The sequence below is a fragment of the Diabrotica virgifera genome, chromosome 6 (assembly GCF_917563875.1).
Source record: "Diabrotica virgifera virgifera chromosome 6, PGI_DIABVI_V3a".
In the NCBI taxonomy this organism is placed as follows: Eukaryota; Metazoa; Arthropoda; class Insecta; order Coleoptera; family Chrysomelidae; genus Diabrotica; species Diabrotica virgifera.
In genome coordinates this window covers 177,858,481-177,884,137 of record NC_065448.1, presented here as the reverse complement: position 1 = coordinate 177,884,137, position 25,657 = coordinate 177,858,481, and the positions used below count along the sequence as shown (strand labels likewise).

General features: G+C 33.2%; 2 protein-coding genes across 2 annotated transcripts in view; one reads left to right on the top strand and one right to left on the bottom strand.

The window, feature by feature from the left end:
• Positions 1-1,065: 1,065 nt before the first annotated feature.
• Positions 1,066-25,657, bottom strand: part of LOC114333630 (VPS35 endosomal protein-sorting factor-like) — a 106,953-nt gene continuing 82,361 nt past the window's right edge. Inside the window, exons 12-15 of the mRNA XM_050654355.1 lie at positions 7,837-8,029; positions 5,112-5,399; positions 3,912-4,168; positions 1,066-2,316 (exon numbers count right to left, since the gene is read on the bottom strand). Of these exons, the coding sequence (XP_050510312.1) occupies positions 2,230-2,316; positions 3,912-4,168; positions 5,112-5,399; positions 7,837-8,029 (825 nt within the window). The 3' untranslated portion in view covers positions 1,066-2,229. The remainder of the gene's footprint in view (positions 2,317-3,911; positions 4,169-5,111; positions 5,400-7,836; positions 8,030-25,657) is intronic.
• Positions 22,693-24,514, top strand: LOC126887040 (adenosine deaminase 2-like). Its single transcript, XM_050654356.1, is given in 2 exon segments — positions 22,693-24,057; positions 24,059-24,514. Coding segments are annotated over 2 exon segments (1,569 nt in total). The 5' UTR covers positions 22,693-22,869; the 3' UTR covers positions 24,440-24,514.

Sequence of the window (25,657 nt, the reverse complement as noted above, 5' to 3'; positions counted from 1 at the left end):
GAAGGCTTTTGAATCAAACACATCTTTCTCCTATGACCGTTCTGCATGAAACCAGTCTTTCTCCAACCGACGAATAGTAGGCGTGTAAAGTGAGTGGAGGTGACTCACACATATTTAATCACCCTATGTGTTTGTTTACTACTTTTATCAGCTATTAACTTGTAATACTAACTATTTGCATAGTTTTTTTCTTTTAAAATAAGTAGTATTACAGTAATATTTTCGGGTATTATCCCGTTTTATATTTTTATTTTAGTAATATTTTTCTTCTATTCGTAATGGATGTTCAAGTGACTCCTGTAGGACCTGGTAAAAAGGCAAGGAAAAGAACACCGATGCAAAATAAATGGGCAAAAACTAAGAAAAAGAAAAACCTTTAAGTTGAGAAAATTACGGATTATAGGCATGACCTTCCAAGAACTATACTGTCATTGGAACCGAGTACCACTATCAAGCTAATTACTTTTATTCTATTAAAATCGGCAAAAAACAAAAGTTGTAAAATTCCACCTCCAAAAAAGGGAATTGTTTCAAAACCTGCTTTCTCCTAACGAGTTTGTTTCAAAACTTGCTTTCTCCAAAAGTTTGCCTCAAAACTCACTTTCTCCAAACAAAAATGCCAATTATTTAATTATTCACGAAAGTTGGATTTCACTCACTATGTAATATCAATTTATATGGTTAAATTCTAGAATATAAAACTTAAATCCATGTGTTAACTGTAATGGCTTGTGTTTTACAAGTTTTTAGCGATTTGTGACAAACAAAAATTTTGGAGAAAACGAGTTTTGATTTTATACCCCTCAAATGTCCTAAAAAAGCCACTCCTTAATTTGATGTTTCACCCAATATTGTTTGGGAAAATTTAGTTTCCTAGAATGATAAGATGCATTGTCCATAACAACCACATTCTCTTTATTTTTTGGGAGATTCGGTATTATCTCTTCAAAATATTTCTCAAATAGATCTCTGTTCATGGTAATCTTCAGCACCTTTTTCCATAAGGGTATTACTTCAACAATAATTATTATTTATTGTTGAAGTTTCGATCATTTAAATAAACAGTTGATGTATATATAAGTTTATTTTTAATAAAATATAAAACTATATTATGCAAATATCACATGAGTATAAATAACATGCATATGTTGATAAACATTTTTTTGGTTTTATTATGTAAATAAATGTACAAAAATCAGAACGTACACATTTTTCGAATTCAACCATATCATTTTCATATGTTTGGCCATAAACCATTTATGAACAGAAAAATACGAAAATTGGGGACTCACAATCAATGTAAACAAAACAGAATATCTTAGAAGAAAGCGACGCACAACTCTCGATTAGAGATATAAAAAAAATGCCAAGAATTTAAATACCTAAGGACAGTCATAGTGAAGGAAGGAGCATCAAAAAGGAATATCCAGCAGAAAATATAACAGGGCCGAATTGTGGTACAAACACTAAACTCGTTACTTTAAGATAAGTAAAAGCTAAGATAACGATAATTCAAAATAATAAAAATGTGTATTAAAGCAGTTTCTTGATCGGAAACAAGAAATTATCGCGTGAATTGTTCAAGCTACAGACGGTTTCAGGGTTACAGAGGGTACAAGAAAGACCTTTTCTGTTTGGAATGATCCAAAAAATATAAAAAAACTTTGTTCCATGCAAAAAAATAATTTTAGGAAAAAACAAAAAAAAAACGTTTAAAGAATTTTTGACCCACTTTTGGTCCTGGCAACATGCAAATTTGTTAAAAGGGATCCTTTTTGAGTAAGACTGTGCAAAAAATCCGAATCGGAATATTTTTCCTAGCGGATGCGCAGTGGTTTTCTGGACTAAGTAGTCTTTGTGTTGTGGCTGTATCGGGTGTTATTATATGTTTATGTCATTATTGGTCTTACACTACCTTTATAAATGGTCTTACACTGGCTTTATAACTTCGCCTGCAGTTTAGTAGGGTGGATCGAGCAGATCGATAGAACTGTTGCCGGTCGAAAGCCCGAATAAAGGAGGAGGACCCTACTGATAAACTTTAAAATCATACAGCTCCTATAAACAGTATTATGCCTTGGGTCAGACCACATCAATACGATTTATTTCACTGGTTTTTGTATTCATGCGTACGAAAAAAGATAAAAAGTAAACTATGCTCAGATCAGTTACCCCTTTTGTTGATTATTTATACATTTTTTAACATATAAAATGCTGATACTAATTAATCTAAATAGATAATTTAGAAACAAGATTTTGTAGATGCATGTTTCCTGAAGATTCGCTCCGTTTCCTCAAATATTCTTTGGTTGTTTTCTGAAACCAAAATGAAAATAAAATAAGTAAAAGTGAAGTAAAATAGGCTATTGACTATAGAAAAACATGGATAAAAGAACCTAAGACGTTTAAGGAATTTTATTGCTTCATATGGACCAACTGACCTCTAAAAAATCAAAACGTGCCAACAAAATTGGCAAACGTGGGTTTTAAGAGGTAGTTATTGCGCATTTTTTGATATACAATTAGGAATTTAATATTCACCATTGGCGCGCAGACGGGTAATATGACCCTTATGTGCACCAATGGTGAACGTACAATTTTTAAATGTATGTCAAAAAATGCATAATAACTACCTCTTAAAACCCACCAAATTTTCTTTGCATATCTCAACCGGTTTAAAAGCAATACATAAATCGTCAGTTTGCAAGAAAAATTTCAACACCTATCTCGGAAACGAAGCATTTGCGGACATACGTTTATAAAGCAAACTGTCATTATTTTTTCATGCAGAATTACCCCTTAAAGTTTGCCATACTGAAAGTACCTAATTTTATTATTATCCAACATAAGCGAATGAATCAAAAAAACAAATTGTTAAGAAAACATGAGACTACAGTTAAGTTTTAATTTCAGTATTTTATAAATGCTAGAATTTTCCACAGGGTGTGGTGAACTTTAAGAAAAAATGACAGTTTCATTGGTACACCCGGTATACAGCGACAATTTACCTGTCTAGCAACGATATTATTACAGCGATATTGTTAAATTACTTAAATCGGACAATAGGTTTAGGAAATTCAAGACATTAAAAATTACCAATTTTTAAGGTGATCCTTATCAATTGTTGAGCACTGTATTCAAAATTCAAATTTATTTATTTTGCCAAAATAGCTATTATATAGAAAATCTTTGTTTGATTTGTTTATTAAAAATGAACAAAATCGGGAAGGGATAATTAATTATTTCAGTTTGTTTAAATATTCAATATTGTTTGTTTATTATAAACTGTCAAAACGAATGAATTTTACTTGATATTGCGCATGTGCCATCTTCGAGTCTGAACGTCCTCCCGCGATCCTATTGATTAAAAATTTGTATCGTAATGAAAATCTGAATCATAATGAAGCTCCTTATGATACAGATAGTGACATCATAATTGATATAATAAAGTATGAGAGTAGAAAAATCCATATTGAAAGTTATACAGTACCTATGTAAATCGTTCACTGGACATAGGGAATATACATTGAGATAATTGTGGCAACTGCGCTCTCTTGATGACAATATGGTTGTTAGCATTAAGGGGCATTAACCTGAAAATTGACAATTTATTCATTTCTGCTGACACAAATAAACGTCAAAACATGACGATGTAGTAGCTAAATATTTTTGACCTAACGAAATGGGAAAACTGTGTCTATTTAATTTTGAAATTAATTTTTAAATAATTTTTATTTTAATTAAAGTAAAATTACTAACTTTGTTTTTGATTTGTTTAAGGACAGCCTTGCTTCCAAACACAAAAAGGTTAGCGCAGTTGCCACAATTATCTCAATAAATATCTCAATAAAAAAATAGGTCAATGTGAACATTAAAAAGGCGGATTATAAAATACTCGAGAAAATATTTACCATATACTTAGTATCCGAATATCCGCTTTTCAGGCTGAGATTCCACAAATTCAAAGCCAACGTGCTGGTATGTGTCACACTCAAATCGCTTCTTGTTGCCAACCTAACAAATAATTCAGTCGCTACTTGGGATTGCCTTCGGCAAGTTCCGAGATCCTTCAGCAAATTTAGTATTTCCCTAATAACTATCGAGCACATGCTGTTGATTTCGTTGATGAATTTTGGATCGGAGCCGTAGAGAGCGTCGTTTGATTCAACTAAAACAAAAAAAAAATAATAAACCTACTAATTTACTAATAAATTTTCAACGAAAATTTTGTTTTCGTTTATAAATTCGCAAAGTCTGTTCGCTCGTGCGTCGCCGCTCCTGCAATACTTGGAGCTGATCTACCGATGTATTCCTATGTAATTTTGTCTCAATCCAAATCTGAAAACGGCATTTTGATATCTCAAACTGTCTTCGAGATAACCGACCTCAAAGTCAACTTGCATCTCGGGACAGCAATGTAGGGTCTTTTAGCAATTTTAGATAGTGAGAGAATCGTACAATAAAGACATGGCTAGAAACGCAGCACGTCAAAATGAAAATGAAAATTTCATATTATTTCAAACTATAGCGGGTGACTGCGACTGAAATCGGCTATAAACGTTTGTGATCAGGATCTTAAATTGCAGTCCCGAGATGCACGTCTTTGTTTTGTCTGACATATAAACGTCACGTTGAAATGTCAAATAAATAAATTTTATTTATTAATGTGATGTACAGTCTCCGTACAATATACATACCGTTGCAGGTCATCCGCGTCTTACCACGTGACGTCACATGATACCAACACGAAATATTATTCAAGTCGTAGGTGTGTTTTGAGAAAATCGAACAAATCACCCCTATATGGTTGAAACCACCTCGAAGCCAGCCAATAATTTAAAATTCGATCTTAAAATCACCTTGAACCCAGTCAAACAATAGATATTTAAGATCTTTACTTAGTTTACTAAGAAAGTTAAAATAAATGTATAGATATGTATAGTCTATTACGGTATACCGCAAGGTTACCACTCACGTCACGATTTTTGAATGACGCCAAATACGATTCTGGTCCTGTCAAAATTCCATACCGCATAAGAAGAATTCACTTCAAAAGACGCAAATGAACGGTATGTTTAAATATAAAATTATAAAAAAAATTGCACACAAACCTTTTTCTACGTGATATGGATATTCCTCTTGGGCAAACACTGACAATAGATCCAAAACGCTAACATATAACAATCCCAGGTTGCAATACTGTTTGTCCCAGTCTATGTGCCTCATCACATTGAGCAAAGACCGAGTTAGGCCCAGTACACCTCTATCTGGATTATCAGGCACCACAAGGAGCGTTGACAAAAATTTTCGTATGTAGGTAATAAAGTATGATTCAGATTTGGGTTCTGTTTTTTCCATCTGTTGTAGTAATGTCAGTGCCGCCTTTAAGCAAGCATCAGCTGAAAATGAGATAGAAACGTTACTAAAAAGATATAATATACAAAAAAACTTAATACCTGAAGAATGAAGAGACCCTTCAAACGCTCAATAAACAATGCGTTTATTTTTAACAAAAAAAGAGGATAACGTTATAACTTCGCCATGTTATAAGAAACAATGGAGCAAAGCTATTGAAGTTGATTACACAGGTTTACAAAAAAAAAATAAACTCTGGACTAAGGAAGTACAAAACTCAAAGAGGTACCACAAAAAAAAACAGAAAAAAACAAAAAAAAAACAAAAATTTTTTTTTTGTGGTACCTCTTTGAGTTTTGTACTTCCTTACCTCGAGACCACATTTGAGAATGGATACTTCTCTTCAAACTATGGACTATTTGACGAAACCATATGACAAGGGGGTTTTTGGGGTCGCTGATCACGAATCCGGGATCGCCTGATCTCTATCACATCAGGTTTCAAGGTCAAATCAAGATAAATCGATAATCGCTCTGAAAAAGTATATTAGGGGTTTTTAGGGTCGCTGATCACGAATCCGGGGTCCGTTACCTTCTCTCACGTCTAGCTCAAGGTCATTTCAAAGTCAAATCAAGATAAATCGACACAATCGCTTTGAAAAAGTACATTAGGGGGTTTTTGGGGTCGCTGATCACAAAACTGGGGTCCGTTGAGCTCTACCGCGTCAGTAAAGGTCATTTCAAGGTCAAATCAGTTTTGTGATCAGCGACCCCAAAAAACCCCTAATATACATTTTCAGAGCGATTGTGTCCATTCATCTTGATTTGACCTTGAAATGACCTTGAACTAGACGTGAGAGAGGTCAGCGGACCGCAGATTCGTGATCAGCGACCCCAAAATCCTCCTAATATACTTTTTCAGAGCGACTGTCGATTTATCTTGATTTGACCTTTACCTGATGTGAATGAGATCAACGGACCCCGGATTCGTGATCAACGACCCCAAAAACCCCCTTGTCATATGGTTTCGTCAAATAGTCCACAATTTATTTTTTTTTTGTAAACCTGTGTTATCGAAGGGAAAATAGAAGACATGAGAGGACTGATAAGAGATAAACATTCTGATTCAAATACAGTGATGAGCGTACCTACTAATAACCGGCAAAATAAAGCAAAAGATAGAAAACATATTAAGTTGTGTGATAAAAAGAAATGAAACTAGCGGGACTAGGTGGGAGATTTAGCGATAAAAACCTAAAAACTTTTTTTTTTCTCTGATTCTGGCCTTGGTTTAGAACTAGAACCTTTAGCCACGTAATTGTATAACTTATCACTAAGTCAGGTGTAATGTGTAGTGTGTGTGTTGAGTAAGTGTCTTGTTACTTTGCAAAGTCGACGTCATTGTCTTTGCAAAGAGACGCTAATTGTATCCGAACGTCTGCGGTCCCTCCGGTGAGTACCGATCCCACAAGGACAGAAACTATTTTCATTTATTGATTTATAATAAATGAAAAAATTCCTGACCCTGGTGAGATTCGAACTCACTACCATACGGAACTTTCGATCCAAAGGTTAGGCGCTCTTACCACTGAGCCACAGAGGGGGTACCTATAAACTTACATTCTATTTATTGTTTCACACCTTTAGAGGTATCAGAGGAGTATATCAACTAAAACTGTCACTTTCACAGTGGCAGTTGCCAAACTCGACCGATACAGCCAAAATCCCAACGGCCAAAATCCCGACACCCCAGAATCCCGACACGCCAAAATCCCGACGGACAAAATCCCGACTAATTAAAAATCCCGCCAGATTTTCAAAGCTAAATTATTTTTGTTAGGTTACAGTATTATTTCAAACCATTTTACCATATATTAACAAAATACAGTAATGAGCGCGCTAATAACAGGCAAAATAACACAAAAGAAAAAAAAAACATGTGAGATAAAAATAAATGAAACTAGTAGAGGTGGGAGATTTAGCGATAAAAACCTATAAACTTACATTATATTTATTGTTTCACACCTTTAGAGGTATCAGAGGAGTATATCAACTAAAACTGTCACTGTCACAGTGCCAAACTCGTCCGATACATTTAAAGGTGGGAAACAATAAATATCATGCAAATTTATAGGTTTTTATCGCTAAATCTCCCACCTCTACTAGTTTCATTTCTTTTTATCTCACAACTTAATATGTTTTCCATCTGTTGCGTTATTTGGCTGGTTATTAACGTATTCATCACTGTATACAATAAGAGGTTGGACTGGTTTGGACTCATATTGACACTGATTGTTGTCAACCTTCAATGAAGATGGTACCATAAGAAGAATAACACAGACACGTCAAAATGACAGTATCACTTCTTTTTATGGTCATATGGCCACACCATGCAAGTAGTCTATATTACTTCTGATGTATCAAGACCAACAGTATACTTGTCAACAAATTCAAATAATAAAATAGAGTAATAAATACGTACCTTGACCCAAACACTGATTAGAAAGAGCCACTTGTCCAGAGAGTAAATAGAGTTCCAGGCGAGTTTTTTCAGATAGTATAGAGGGAATAGTTATAAAACAATACGCTGCACAAGCCCTCACGAAATCACCAGTCTTTCTTGAGTGCATACCTTTCATTATCTGTCGAGTATTCACAGAAAGGGTGTTAACTTGCTAAAAAAAAGTCACATATTATGGAAATATACAATTAAAAAGATAAACCGAATACAGACAAGGAAAGACAGCTTTACATAGATTTAATTCGATTCGGGGGGCCACTACCATGGGCTGACCTAGGTCTCTACTTTTCAGTGTCTTCAGAGTCGCCTGTGGTCCCGAAGCGAACTAATTCTGGCTGTCCCACTAGTAGTCTGATCAAAGAACAATCTGACCCAAAAAAAATTAAGGAAGGATGAAAATTTGGGAATAGGTAGTTGAAATTGTCTATTATTATATAAGAAAAAGTTTACAATTCTACATCCCCTCCATTTTACTAAAATGAAAGGTGATGACCCCCCAAGGAATACCCCCTCTCGAAGGTGAAAAATATACATTCAAAATAAGACCGGAATTGGATAAAATGACTAATTCTAAACAACTTTTGTTCTATATAGTTTTTTCGCTAAGTCAATACTTTTCGAGTTATTTGCGAGTGAATATATTCATTTTTAACAACAAAAAAAAACATGTTTTGTGCGGTTTTTCGGAGATAACTCAAGAGTAAGTATTTTATCGAAAAAAAAATAGTCTTAGCAAAAATATAGTTTATAAAAAATTGAAAAAAATGGTGTATACATGAGGTCTTTAGACCCAGTAGAAGCAGAGTTGTAGCTAATGAAAAGTAGGTTCTTCTTGGTCAAATTCCAAATCGAATATTTCAATGTGAAATAACCCAAAAACGGAGCATTTTTCGGTTAAAATTTATTTCAACTTTTTTAAAGTGTTTAAAAAAAGGTTTATTTTTGTTTTTTAAAAAACCTTTTAACATTTAAAGTAAGTGAGTTACGTTCAAAATATTGTTGGTCTCTTTTATTTTTTGGTAAAAAAATCGCGAAAATCACCCCCTAATTAGCATCACAAATAAATTTTATCATTACCACTTGACAAGTTACTTTGCTTATGTATGATCTATATGATCTGTAAGTTTCATCGGTTCAAAGTGCTTATTTTTGAAAAAGCTGTAGTTAAAATGGCTTGAACGAGTAACTAATGACGATTTTAGGCAAATTTTGAACAGCCATAGCATAAAAATTTTTGTCTAACAAGAAAACAAAAAATCAAAAATATTCAGAAAAGCAAAACGAACATTTTTTACTCTTTGAGATTTTTGGTATTACTAATAATTTTTTTCTACAACCGTGTTAAAAATGCAATTTTTAGCACTCCATACGAGCGTTAAAAATGCTACTTTAAGACACTAGTGCTTTAAAAATTTTAAGGCACTGCAGTTCCTATTGACCGTATAGGCAATTTTGATGTAATGTCAAAAAAAATATAAAAATGGAATGTCAGTCAAGTTCAAGTAAAAGATTTTGTAGATATTGTGCTGTAATTACGTTTGTAGAAAAAATATTGTATGATATGAGTGTTAAAAACTACATTTTTAAGGCACTCATGTGAATTGCAGAACTCGCATTAGCTCATTCTGCAAACTTTCACATGCGTGCCTTAAACGTGTACTTTTAACACTTATATCATAAATAACTATTTTGTAAAAACTTATAGTTTTTGAGTAATTTATGAAAAATCGGTTAAAAGCATGCATTTTTCTCATAAAAAAGTAAAATTTTTGATCTTTAATAACTCAAAAAGTTTTGATTTATTTTAATAACTTTATAACAAATTTTGCTTAGAATTTGTCCCCCTATCTACTTATGGGCTTATTTTTAATAAAATTTTTCAGCATTTTCTTCGGAATATAAAGATTAGCATCAGAGATACGAAAAAATGTTTCAATATTAAATTGTAGGTTATTCAATTCTCAAGAACTTGTTTTGAAAAAAATTTTTCTAAGGTAAACATTGAGTGAATCGTACATGAGTATACCTATCAAAACATTGATTTTTTCGATATAAAACTAACATTTTCAATGGCAAATAAATTGAAAACTGTTAATTTTATTAAAAAATGTATAGAACATTTTTTGCTTAGAATGAATGTTTCTATCAACTTTTGCGGTAAAAATATAATAAAAAAATTTTCACCCCAGAGAAGGGGTGGCATCCACCCCCAATTTTCATGCAAATCGATGGAGGTTGAACGAAATCGGAGGTAAGAACTCATATCCACCTTCAGTGACTACACTAATAGTTTTAAATATTTTTATTTCTATCCTTGTGGGATCGGTACCTACTCACCTGAGGGACCGCAGACGTTCGGATTCAAAAAGCGTTTCTTTGTAAAGACAATGGAGTCGTATTTACTAAGTAACAAGACATTTACTTAACACACACACTACACATTACTCCTACATATTACTACTACTACAATTACGTGGCTAAAGGTTTCAAATCAAGGCCAACAAAAAAATAATTTTATTGTTTATTTTAATAATTAATTAAAATTAATTGAAAAAAATGCTTACTTTCGGGTTTAATTTGCAATAACTTTTTTGTTTACTAACATTTTTTAATTTAGAAAATCTCATTTTAAAGAGCCAGTATTTCCGAAAAAGTCATCTGTTGAACGTTTTCTTCTACAATGCATAACTTTCTCACAATATTAAACTGAATGAAGAAAGTCGCTTTTTTGTTTGAATGTTATTCAAAAATCATGACGCAGTAAAAATTTCGATGCCCACGAGATGGTATTGACTTTCACTAGGCCCTAGATCACCATCATCATCATTGCATCTACACTCCTAGCAAAGTGATTGCCGCCCTCTTTGGGCTCTTCCGATTCGTTTGTCGCGGTGAATCAATCCGCATTACCATTTTGGTTTTACAAGTGGTTGTGTGACTTGGCATCTTCTACAATTTTCCTCCATTCGTTCCTGTTTTTACTTATGGTTACCCATTCTCTGACTCCCATCTTCTTAAGGTCCTCGACTATCTGGTTCTCCCATCTAGTTTTGGGTCTTCCTCGTGGTCTGCCTGATACAGGTCTCCATTTGGAAATTTTCTTGATAACGGCTACTGGATTCCTCCTTTCTATAAGTCCCATCCATCTGATTCTTTGTGCCTTGATAAATCTGACGATGTCTTCTCCTTTCAGAAGTTCTCTTACTTCGTGGTTCATGAGTTTTCTAAATTCATTATTATCTAAGTTTAGTGGCCCAGCTATCCTCCGAATTATTTTCCTTTCTAGGATCCTCAATTTTTCTTCCTCTTTCTGTGCCAGACACATTACTTCAGCACCATATGTGTTTACTGGTCTAATTGCTGCTTTGTAAATTTTTAGTTTTGTGTTCTGAGTAAGCTTCTTATCTTTGAGGAAGTTACTGTATTTCCAGTAGGTTCGGTTTCCTGCCTGGATTCTTTCATTAATTACGATGCTTCTATCATTAGTTCCATTAACTGAGACTCCAAGATATTTAAAGTGTTCTACATTTTCAAATTCATATTCACCAATATTTAAACTTGTCACATTAACTGGGTTTTTTCTTGAGCATATTAGGTATTTTGTTTTGTTTTGACCCCTATTTCTAAACCCCTTTTGGATTCTTCTTTGCATAACTTCGTAAATTCTTCCTTTAAACTGCTTAGGTTTTTGCTAATTAATGCGATGTCGTCAGCATACGCCACAAGTTGCGACGTCGATGTTATAATCGTACCTTTTATTTCTGTAGCTCTTATTGTTCCTTCTATAGCGACATTAAATAGTGACGTTGATAGAGAGTCGCCTTGTCGTACTACTCCACTTGCTATTTCTATATTTTTGGTGATTCCGTTACCTCTAATTATTGCTGCAGTCGATCCTTTCATTGTCATTTTCGTATAGTCCAGAAAGCCACTGCGCATCCGCTAGGAAAAATATTCTAATTCTGATTTTTTGCACAATCTTACTCAAAAAGAACTCCTTTTAACAAATTTGCATGTTGCCAGGACCAAAAGGTGGTCAAAAATTTTTTAAACGTTTTTTTTTTGTTTTTTTACTAAAATTATTTTTTTTGCATGGAACAAAGTTTTTTTAGGTTTTTTGGATCATTACAAACAGAAAAGGTCTTTAGTGACTTTTCTCTAAAAATAATAGTCTTTGACATATAAGCGATTAAAAATTGAAAAATTGCGAAATCGGCCATTTTTAACCCTCAAAAACTATGTAAAAAACTGAAAACTTGAATGTTGCCAAGGTAAGTAGATATTCTTTAAACATCGATTGATGAAATCCCGAAGAGTCTTTTCCAATATAATATTCAAAACTCCTTTGTTTTTAATTTCTATTCACGCGTGCGCGACACTATTTTCCACCGACAGTATGATGCAAATGAAAGGAATAAATTCGTTATTTCGTAAACCGGCTACTTTAAGAAAAAAAACCCGAAACAGGTCGATTTTTATTTTTAAGTTATGATATTGTGGCATGTATGGTATACTAGTGACGTCATCCGTATGGGAATGATGACGTAATAGATTATTTTTTTAAATGAGAATAGGGGTCGTGTGGCAGCTCATTTGAAAGGTTCTTTAATTCTCTATTCAGTAATGTAAACATTTACATAATTATTTATACAGGGTGTCCAAAAAATTTTTATTAAATTTAATTATTTCACAAAAAAAGAAGTAGAAGAACACCCTGTATAAATAAGTATATAAATGTTTATATTACTGACTAGAGAATTGGAGAACCTTTCAAATGAGCTAGCACACGACACCTATTCTCATTTAAAAAAATCATCGATTACGTCATCACGCCCAGATGGATGACGTCACTAGTACACCATATATGCCATAATATCGTAACTTAAAAATACAAATCGACCTGTTTCGGGATTTTTCCTTAAAGTCGCCGGTTTACGAAATAACGAATTTATTCCTTTCAGTTGCACCATACTGTCGGTGGAAAATAGTGTGGCGCACGCTTGATTATCAATTAAAAAACAAAGGAGTTTTGAATATTATATTGCAAAAAACTCTTAGGGATTTCATCAATCGATGTTTAAAGAATATCTACCTACCTTGGCAACATTCAAATGTTCAGTTTTTCACATAGTTTTTGAGGGTTAAAAATGGCCGATTTCGCAATTTTTCAATTTTTAATCGCTTATATGTCAAAAACTATTATTTTTAGAGAAAAGTTACTAAAGACCTTTTCTGTTTGGAATGATCCAAAAAACCTAAAAAAACTTTGTTTCATGCAAAAAAAAATAATTTTAGTAAAAAAACAAAAAAAAAACGTTTAAAAAATTTTTGACCACTTTTTGGTCCTGGCAACATGCAAATTTGTTAAAAGGAGTCCTTTTTGAGTAAGATTGTGCAAAAAATCCGAATTAGAATATTTTTCCTAGCGGATGCGCAGTAGCTTTCTGGACTAGTAAGCTTTATAAGTTTCATTGGTATATCTAGGTTTTTCATGTCTTCTATTAGTTCGGGTCTTGTCAAGCTGTCAAAGGCTTGCTTAAGTCTATGAAAAGGATGTGTAAGTCGATGTTCGCAACATTTCTCATGTTCGTAACATTTCTCATGTTCGTAACATTTCTCATGTTCGTAACATTTCTCAACTGACTGTGTGATTATGTGAACTGCGTCTATTGTTGACCTTCCCTCTCTAAATCCGTGCTGGTAGTCTCCTATTTTAGTTTCAATGTATTTTGAGAGTTTTTGTCTGATTAATGATGCCAATATTTTGTAGCAGCTGTTTAAGAGTGTTACTCCTCTATAGTTGTTACATTTTGTGGTGTCCCCTTTTTTAAGAATCGGAAATATCCATCCAGTTTTCCATTCTTCGGGCATTCTTTCTTCTTCCCAAATCCTTATTATTAGGTCGTATATTTTCCGTTGTAGTTCTTCTCCGCCTCGTTTTAAACTTCGTTAAAAAACTTCCCCTAGATACTGCAGTTAAAAAATAGCGGGCAGTAATTTTTCGATTTTTCAAATGTTTTTTGAAATACACACACCGGAAAAATTAACGGAACACGTTAAAAATGGAACATGTTAGATGTCTCGAATTTCCTAAACCTCTTGTCCGATTTGAGTGATTTTTTAGTATGTTATAGCTATTTAAGAATATCAGTGTAATAATATTGTTGCTAGACAGGTAAATGACCTTTTATACCGAGTGTAACAATCATACTGTGTTTTTCCTTAAAGTTCGGAAAACCCTGTGGAATATTCTAATTCTAACATATATAAAATATCGAAATTAAAACTCAATTGTAGCCTTAGGCATTCTTAACATTCCGTTTTTTGATTCATTAGCTTATGTTGGATAATAAAAAAGTTAGGCACTTTAACAACTAGCCATGTTCTTCATCTGTACAGGGTGTTTCTAAATACGTGGACAAACTTTAAGGGGTAATTCTGCATGAAGGCAAGTCATTTATTCATGATAATATACAAAAGTACTTACATACGTCAAAAAATAGTATACTTTGGTTCACAGATACCTATAAAATACAAATATAAAAACACGAGGCATAATATGAAATAATACATATGTTACAGTTCAAGTTGATTATCCAGTTGGAGTTGACTCCAACTAGTTGGAGTCAACTCCAACGGCTGGTTTCAGTAAAAGTTGATTATAAATATAAAATGAAGATTTGTATTCAACATTTACTAGTAAAAGTAGACTCCAACTAGGAAAAGTATACTCTTCCCAATGCCATTTAGTAAAAGTTGATTCTGATTCACACAAACAGCCGATTCTAGAAATTAAATGTTACTGAATATGTTCAAATTAGTCTAGGCTGTATCGTCGCCCCCGTTAGGTAAATTACTCCGATTCGAATTTTTTGCACAAACTTACTCAAAAAGAGGTCCTTATAACAAATCTACTGGGTGCCAGGCAGTAGGTACCTTGATCGATAAATTGTTTAAACAATTTTTTTTAGACAAATTCACAAAAATAATTTTTTCACTTCGAACAATTTTTTTTTAGATCATTTGGATTATTCTGAGCAAAAAAAGGTATTTTGTGATTTTTCTCTAAAATTGATTGTTGTCGAGTTATACGCGATTTAAAATTTGAAAAATGCGAAAATAGCCATTTTCAAGGCTTAATAACTCGGTTTAAATCCATTATTATGAAAGTCAGAAAGTGACCAAATCAAAGTTTATAGCCCCCTCTACAAGATCCAGCAGAAATTTTTGGCATTATTTTATTACTAAGCTTTATCTTTAATTATTAACAATGAGCGCTAAGTGCGTATTAGGCTGCCGTCAATGGTGAGTGCTAAAGAGATGCACCATTCCAGCCGTCCAATGGTGAATCTCACTCGCACTCACATTGACGGCCGCCTCAATACACGGTTAGTGCTCATTGTTGATAATTAAAAATAATATCTTATTAATGAAATAATGACAAAAATTTCTTCAGGATCTTATAGGGGTAGTTTTAATCTTTGATTTTTTTTAGTTTCTGACTTTCATAATATATAATATCGTATGGCATTTTTGCCTTTCGGACAGTTCCGGCGCCAATTACATCTATAACCCTGTTTCAAGTAACTAGTGTCGATGTACTCTAGCCCAGGGGGACCGACTGCTTAACGTGCTCTCCGAGGCACGGTGAGACAGCTCGTGTCATTATTGAAAATGAAAATGGTTTGTTTTTAGCAGGGCTCGAACCCACGTGCACTGGCGTATGAGGCCAGCGATTATGCCGTTACTCCACGGCCGCTCGCTCGACTTTCACAATAATTATCTTTAACCGAGTTATTAAACCTTGAAAAAGGTTATTTTGGCGTTTTTCAAATTTTAAGTCGCTAATCACTCGACAACAGTCAATTTTAGAGAAAAAAGGCCCAACGGATTAAAAAAAAAATTGTACGAAGTGAAAAAATGATGTATTTTTGCGAATTTGTTTAAAATCATTGTTTATCACCAAACTTCACTAAAATCATTCATTATTGTACTCATTTGCTCTCATTTTCGGCAGTAAAGTAACACTTTGTTGTATTGAAAGAAGAATGTTACTTTACCTGCCGCGATAATTAATCAAATTAACCGAGATTGAATGTAAGTGGTCAATGGCAGCAATCGATTATTTATTTGAGTGAAATTAAAATTTATTTACTTTAATTATTAAAAATATTGTACAAAATTTATCTTATTATTAATAAAATTTATGTCAAAAAGTAAAATTCTGTAGTGTTTCGCAATTATATTCATACAAAATAAATCAAAACTTTACAGATTTAGTAATTAGGTAGGTATACAATATTGATAACTACTATCGATTAAACAGCAAAACCGACCGTCATGCAAAAGTCATCTGTCATAACTGTCATACGAATTTTTTATTTCGTCTAAAATTAAAAAAAATTCCTCAAAGTTGTAAGTAAGTATTAATGTTTTTTTATGATTGACGATACAATTTTGTACGCACCACCTCAATATTCTTTATCGAACGCGTCTGTTCCTCTGCTCGTAATATCAGACTCGTTCGATAAAGAGTCACTTTACTGACTGACTTTACTGAAATTGGTTAAACAATTTTTCGACCGCGGTACCGCGTGACACCCTGTGTATTTGTTATAAGGATTGCTATACGGATGTATTTCTTTGCGTAAGTTTGTGCAAAAAATCGAATCAGAATAATTTACCTAACGGGGGCGACGTTACAGACTATACTAATAAGTAGTTGAAACGGTCAAAACAAAGAAACGCACACTCATCAAAAATGCACTTGAGATTCTCGTATAATCAACATTTACTGAATCGATCCAGGAAGAGTCAACTCCAACTAGTAAAAGTTGATTTAAATTTTTAAAATCAACTTTTACTGCTCGTTTCAGTTGGAGTTGACTCCAACTAGTTGGAGTCAACTCTAACTGAGAATCAACTTGAACTGTAACACATACATTAATTAAGACAAACACATTCTAGCCCGATCAAAGAACACAAAACTTTACGAAAACCTCAAAAAAAAATAAAAAAAGGATGAAAATTTGGGATTAACTATTATTATATAAGAAAAAGTTTACAATTCTTCATCCCCTCCATTTTTGTGAATACCCCCTTCTCGGGGTTGAAAAATATACCTACATTCAAAATAAGTCCGGAATTGGATAGAATGTCTAATTCCAAGCAACTTCAAAAATGTGCAATAACTATCTCTTAAAACTTACCAAATTTAATTTGCATATCTCAAACGGTTTTAGAGCAATAAATAAATCGTCAGTTTGTAAGAAAAATTTAACGTCCCGTATCTCGGAAACGAAGCATTTGCGGACATATATTTACAAAGCAAACGGTCATTATTTTTTCATGCAGAATTACCCCTTAAAGTTTGTCGCACTTATTTAGAAACACACTGTACAGATGAAGAACATGACTGGTTGTTAAAGTATCTAACTTTTTGATTATCCAACATAAGTTAATGAATAAAAAAACAGAATGTTAAGAAAGCCTAAGGCTACAATTGAGTTTTAATTTCAATATTTTACATGTGCTAGAATACTCCACAGGGTGTTCCGAACTTTAAAGAGAAAACACAGTATGATTATTACACCCAGTATAAAATGTCATTTACCTGTCTAGCAACAATATTATTACACCGATATTCTTAAATAATAATGCTATAACATACTAAAAAAATAAGTCACATCGGACAACAGGTTTTGGAAATTCGAGACATCTAACATGTTCCATTTTTAAGGTGTTCCGTTAATTTTCCCGGTGTGTGTAAAGTTCATACCAAACCCTTGTTTCAGTGCATCATAGTTTGTCGAATTATCTCTACAGTGATTATGTATTATACATAGAACTCAGAAAATTGGGAATTCGTTTACGGATAATTGCATACTTTCACAATGTCAAGGGGTAAAATTACAATAATTGTCAATTGTCATTCTAGGTTAGTATATTTCGACACTTTATCGTTGACGCATCGAAATGTATGACAACATCTAAATACCCACTACGAGGTAAAATCGAAATTGATGGGAGAATAATAAAGCAGGAAGAAAAGTTTAGATATCTGGGAATAGATATAACCAGTTACGGTGAGGAAGTACGACAACAAAGCTTAAAAGCAAGTAATCTGGAGGAACAAGCACCTAGGACAAGACACAAAAGCAAGAATCTATAAAGCAGCAATTAGGCCTATATTAAACAAACACGGCGGAGACAAGACCTGACACATCTAAAACGAGACGACTACTAGAAACAACAGAGATGAAAATACTTCGACGAATATCAGGAAAAAGTCTGTTGGATAGGGAGAGAAGCGAAAACATAAGAAGATCATACAATGTAGAAGATATAACTGGATGGGCGACAAAATGGAAACAGTAGTGAAACGAACACATTAGTAGAATGGCAGAGGAGAGGATAGTACGAATAGCACGAGATAAGTCACCAAATAGACGAATAAGTATTGACAGACCAAGGAAAAGATACTGCGATAATTTAAACAATCTAGGTGGTTAATATTGAAGAAGAAACAGGCTTTAAAGCCTACATACAAGAAAGAAGAAGAAGGAAGAAGATCGATGACGCACTGAAAGAAGGGTTTGGTATAAACTGTATCTCGAAACTTCAGTTGGAGCACGAGCCTTTAATTGAAAAGTAGCTAAACGATATAATTTACAGAGCACAAATTTTTGAAGAGGGGAATGTTTAGTAAATACCCCATATTCACTTTTTCTGGTACTTATTATATTTTAATCTACATGAATAATTATCGTCCTATCTAAAGTATTTTAATCTAGTATTAATAGAATATATTCCCTTTGTTTCAATTTAAAAAAAGGTTTCACGGGTTTCACACAATGTGGGAGATTTTCACCATTTTATCAAAAAAAGGAGCCAACTTTTTTTTCGGCGTAACTCGTTTATTTTTGATGCTAGAAACTTTTGCACAAGTTAAACATAAAGCTTTTATTTTTTAAACACTTAAAAAAATGTTAATAAGTTTTTCCCGAAAATTGCTTAATTTTTCGGTGATTTCACGATGAAATATTCGATTTGGAATTAGACGAATAAGAACGTATTTGTCATGAGCTACAACTTTGCTTTTACTCGGTTTATAGACTGCACTGGTACACTATTTTTTCGTTTTTTTATAAGCTACACTTTTGCTAAGAATATTTTTTTCGATAAAATATTTACTTTTTGAGTAATTTGCGAATAAACAAAAATATGAAAAAAAAAATTTAAAAACGCTTTTCTTTAGCTACGGGTGACTAAAATTAAAAATATTATAAAAAAATCAACTAAAAGAAAAAAAAAATTCAAACTCGAAGGATTATTCGAAAAAAACTGTTAAAATTAAACAGATTAAATGTACAAAAATCTCACACATTCGTTAAAAATTTTAAAAAAACCTAACATTCGTTACAGAAAAGCCCATCCCAAAGCTATTGCATACAAAGTAGAACGTGTACGGCACTCGTCTATTAAAGTATTCTTTGAATAACGTACCAGTACGTCAATCGGCCTGAATGGGTTAAGTAAGATTATAGAATATTATTTTCATAATATTATTACCAGGTCTCTATAGTGTTACTTTTTACCATGTAATAATATCTGTTGGATTTTACAAATGTTAAAAATATTTCGATAAAAACTGGCTTATCCAAAAAGTGCTAAGAGACAAAACAGTTTTAAAAATATTTAGTTTAACAATGGTATCACAATAATAATTTAATTGAAACGTACACAAATATAACAAGATGTCCCTGCCATAAAAATGCCACATGTCTATTTTCAATAAAAAATCTCTAATAGTTTTCGATAATAAAAAATCTCTAATCGACTTTCATTTTGTAACTTCTAAGGGCTGTAACTTTTTTTATGTGCACATTTTTGTACTAAGGTAAGTTAGGTTCAATCGAACTATTTTTGGTCCCAGAATATGTGATTTAATTTATGACCTGTCTTTTTGGTACACCCCTATATTACACACAGTGTGAGTTTTATGTATGGAAACCCTCAATTATCTCGGAAACGGCTTGCATGATTTTTATATATTTTGGTGGGTAAGGGTTCTCTAATGCGGCTGATATTATAGTGGTAATTACATTGTTGTCAGATCTTCTGTTTTTCTGGAAATCTAATACACTTTCTTATTTCAAATGGAACAACCCTGTATATTTTGTACGTTTTGAAGTCCTTAAGAAATACAGAAATACTGATTATTTTTCTTGTGATATAATGCAGCCCGATCGTCCGTCCTCTCATATGCGCTCAATAACAGTTAAAAAACAATGTTTCAGAATAAAACGTGCCAAAAATTCTTATGAGGAGCTGATAGATAGAAGAAGGTTTGAGCTTGGAACTAGGTATATTTTATATACTTCATAATTTGAAAAATTATATTTATCTACTCTATGTCATATTATGTATAAGTTTTTAGTTTGTGAAAGCTGTCATTATAGATAGCAGTGCGTGAAGGGTTTAAAGTGTGCGTGAAGTAACAATGTATTTTAAATGTGATATTACTTTTTCGCACTGTTTTTTGGCACACTTTCATATAATCAAATATCCTTAACTTTCGCGTTGTCATGGTGATGAGATAATGAGCAATAAATTACAACAAAAGTTTTGACAGTTTTGTGGTTTGAAAGCAGTGGCGGTTTCTCCATAAGTGCACATGTGCACGTGAACCCCCAAAATTATTTTCACACCAACATTTATACCTATATGTAATATTTATCATTCTATAAATAACATTTTAATCTAACTATACAGTAATTGAAATTCGAAATAACAGATCCAAGGAGTTTATAAGTATCTAATAGGTAACATTTAATTATTTTTATTCTATTTCAAAGGAGAAAGTTCACGGATGCGAGGCCTTAGACAGAACCCCGCGTTCACCGCTCTCACAGTGGTTCCTATACCAATGACTTTTCATACGACTAAATACAACTCACCACCCACCCCGCTACCCGCAATAGCCCACAACTTTAGATGGCCACAGGATCACAAGTTGGATGTGATCTTATGGCATGATCTTTGGTGTTTTCAACGTGCACGGCACACGCATGTTTAAATTTTGCTTTCATGAAGTTCGAATTTCGGAACTACGAGTATATTAAGAATGGAAGGATTTGTGGACGTACATGTTAGCGTGGAATATTTAAAATCAATTAAATTTTCTTCATTATATTTAGAAGAAAAATTAAAAATGCCGAAACCAAATTTGTTAAGTAAGAATGTACCAAAGTGCAAACGTCGGGATTATAAATGATTATTTAAAATGGAGATTTGTGTAAAAACTTACAAATTGTGTAGGTGTGAAGCACATATTTGGAGAAGAGGAAGCATAATGAATAAAATAGAAGATACGATTTTAACTATCGAGTTGGAATTCCAGATTGGAATTCTCAAATTATGTACTTGTTACGATACCAGTGACAACTGCAGAAACAGAACGATGTCTCTCTGCATTGAAACGTATCAAAACTTTCCTTAGAATAGCTATGGGCCAGGATCGATTAACTGCACTCGCAATGTTTTCAATAAAAAAAAATCATTCAAGAAATTCCAAATTTTACTGAATTTATTTGTGAATAATTTATCTAAAAAATAACAGGCGACTGACTTTCGTTACAAAACTTGCTTGTAACATTTAAACACTAAATTATAATTTTAAGTCAATAAAATACATTATTTATTGTAATTTTTAATAAGGACCTTTGATTTTTACAATTTGAAGACACTCAAAAACCTTTACCTACGGAAATAGGGTCTCAAGGTCTTTTTATATGTTAACATTATGTGTGCACCCCCAATATTTTACACCAGGCGCCGCCACTGTTTGAAAGACGTTAGAATTTTTAAATGTCAAAGTTCTAAAAATTGTAGAATAGAAATGAATTCCACGAAAAGTTACAGTTTTTTTATTTGTTTATCGTGGATAAATTATTGTATGAAACTGTGCGTGAAGTACTTTTTGCGAATGTACGCGATGTATAGCACTCGCTCCGCTGTAGCTCGTGCTCTAAACATCGCGTGCGTTCTCAAAAAGCATACGTCACGAACTGTTTCATAAATAACTATTTTTACTTGTGTTTTTGAACCTTGAAAATCGTCATTTTTCGTTTTTTTTTTTCAGTTTTAAATTGTTTATAACTCGAAGACGATTAACTTTGGAAAAAAATTACAAAAGACCTTTTTTGTTCCCAATGATTCAAAGAACCTAAAACAATATCTAGCCAGGCCGAAAAAATTGACTTTTATAAATTGTTTAAATTTTTTTTAATAACTAGCAATAACTCAGAAATTATGGCATTTAGGTATAGGGAATATAACATGAAAAATAATAAGTATTTCTTAAGGACTTCAAAACGAAAAAAATACACAGGGTGTTATATTTGAAATAAGAAAGTTCATTAGATTTCCATAAAAACGGAACATCTAATAACAATGTAATTACTACTATAATATTGGCCGCATTAGAAAACCCTTACCGACCAAAATCTATCAAAATCGTGCACGCCGTTTCCGAGATAATTGAGGGTTTCCATACATAAAACTCACTCTGTATATTACATATAATGGTGTTACATATATAAAATAGTACACAGTTTAATAAATTAAGCGTCTTGAAAGTCTTTAAACAAACTTCAAAAAAAGTCTAACACTCGAAATAAATTTAGAATAAAAATTACGCAACTTCACTGATATTTGAGAATTGAGAAACACCGGTCCTGTCCAGAGGATCCAATAGGTATAATCCACATTAATAATTATGAATAACCTTTATTAATATAATAAAGTATTTGTTCGATATCTAGATTACGAGTAACACAACAAAATATATCAGCTAAAAAATTTAATGTGGTTAGTCAATTTTGTGTAATATACGAGTTTTGCATTATTTACTGGAAACTGAAAATAGGGGATTCCCATAATAGTGATTATCACGCAGGACAAGTATATAAATAGGTAGAATTGACCCAGAAAATGATCAGAAGCAGTGCTTTGTTGTTATTTGTTCCCTCAAATTCAAATCTTAGTGTAATATCGCTTCTCGCAGTGTTCACATTAACAATAGTGGGAGCAATGGCCGGTGAAAGTGACGACTATATACAAAAACGACAAGCTATACTACACGCAGAAAAAAATATGTTCATTGGCAGCCAGATAAAGTTAACCGATAGGGAAAAAGAAGTTAATGATATAGTTTTGAAAGTAAAGAAATCTGAATTACACGAAGGATACAAAAATGTGTCGAGTTTTTTGGCTGCACAACACTTTTTTGATGCGCGGAAGAAGATAGAACAATCGGAAATGTTTTCGATTATTAAAAAAATTCCTAAAGGTGGCTCTTTGCATACGCATTATCTTTCGGCAGTTTCAGTGGACTTTATCATAAAAAACATTACGTATTTAGATAATATCTACGGTTGTGATTTAAACGGAACTTTTAAATTGTCTTTTGTTAACGATACCTACAAAAATACTATCTGTGAATGGAAAAAGTTGGAAGATTATAGAAAACAAGATCCAAATTTTGATGAGTGGTTACGCGGTCAACTGTCTTTGGTGGTGGACAATCCTGGTGACGTGTACCCTACTGCAAATACCATTTGGACCAAATTCAAAAAGACTTTCAGCACCCAGTACGACATGGTATGTTACAGGCCAGTATTTGAAATGTTTATTTATCAACTTCTGAAGGAACTATATTTAGATAATGTTATGTACACAGAATTAAGAGGGACCATAATGCCTCTATTCGATCTCAACGGTACTCTTTATTCTAACAAAGAATCCTTAGAAATATTCGTCCAAGTAGTTGAGCAGTTTAAGAAAGACAATCCTGGTTTCTTAGGAGTCCGATATATACATTCTGTGTACCGTGGCTTTTCCCCAGATGATCTCAGAAAAGATCTTCAAGATCTAGTGCATTTAAAAAAATCTTTTCCAGATTTTATAGCCGGTTTTGACTTAGTCGGATACGAAGAGGAAGGACGCACCCTATTCGAGGTTCACGATGTTTTAATGGACTATACAAAAGAACTAAAATTCTTCTTTCATGCTGGAGAAACTAACTGGTTTGGACACACCGACGAGAATCTCTTAGACGCCGTGTTACTTGACAGTAGTAGAATAGGGCACGGATTTGGTATGAACAAGCATCCAGTCGTGGATGCTTGTTAAGGAAAAACTTGTTAAGGAAAAAAATATTTGCATAGAATTATGTCCCATTTCAAACCAAGTACTCATGTTGATTCGGGACCCACGGAACCATCCAGCGGTGGGGCTAATGGCTAATGGATTCCCTGTGGTTATTTGCAACGATGATCCCTCAGCCTGGGAAGCTACTGGTTTAAGTTATGATTGGTACGTCGCATTTATGGCGATGACGTCAGAGGAGAATGGTATACAGGTATTAAAACAGTTTGCTATCAACTCTATTGTGTACAGTGCAATGGGCGATTCAGAAAAACAGGTTGCTCTGAGCCAATGGGAAAGCAGTTGGCAAAAATTTATTGACGAGATTTTAGCTCTATATGCAAACAAAGTTTAAATGAATTATGTCTAATAATTTATGAACAAATTTTATTTATATATTATTTAAAACTGAAATAAACTATTTAATGATTTTTTTATTATTCTCCATTTAAACTCATTATTTCCCTGGATGATCTTTGCCAGTCTGGCTATATCCTTTCAGTCAGACCTCTCTTGTGTGCTTCTACTCCATTGTCTATCATACTTTCCAGGTCGTCTTCTACGTCATCCAACCATCTCGATCTGGGCCTTCCTTTTTTCGTCTTCCTATTCGCTTCCATTATAATATTTACTTTGTGGTTTTTGTATATTTTTGTCTCCATTTCTCGTGTTCCTCTTGCATCAGGCCATATACTTTTTTCAGTATCTCTCTCTCAAATGCCTTGAGTTGGGCTTCATTTTTTTGTCACTACCCAGGTTTCACAACCATATATTACTTCTTTTTCTTCTTAAAGTGCCCCCTCCTCAATGGAGGTTGGCTACTACAATTATTCCAAACTCTTCCCTGTATTCAGCTGTTCTTATTAGCTTTTAAAAATTTAGCCCTGTCCATTTTCGGCTGTTTCTTAGGCACGATAAAGTATTTAGATGATATCTGTGGTTGTGATTTAAACGGAACCCTTAAATTGTCTTTTGTTAACGATACCTACAAAAATACCAGCTGTGAATGGAAAAAGTTGGAAGATTATAGAAAGCAAGATCCAAATTTTGATAAATGGCTACACAGTCAATTGTCTTTGGTGGTAGAAAATCCTGGTGAAGTGTACCCTACTGCAAACACCATTTGGACCAAATTCAAAAAGACATTCTGCACCCAGTACGACATGGTATGTTACAGACCAGTATTTAAAATGTTTATTTATCAACTTCTGAAGGAATTATATTTAGATAATGTTATGTACACAGAACTAAGAGGGACCATAATGCCTCTGCTCGATCTCAACGGTACTCTTTACTCTAACAAAGAATCCTTAGAAATATTCGTCCAAGTAGTTGAGCAGTTTAAGAACGACAATCCTGGTTTCTTAGGAGTGCGATATATACATTCTGTGTACCGTGGCTTTTCCTCAGATGATCTCAGAAAAGACCTTCAAGATCTAGTGCATTTAAAAAAATCTCTTTCCAGATTTTATAGCCGGTTTTGACTTAGTCGGATACGAAGAGGAAGGGCACACCCTATTCGAGGTTCACGATATTTTAATGGACTATACAAAAGAACTAAAATTCTTCTTTC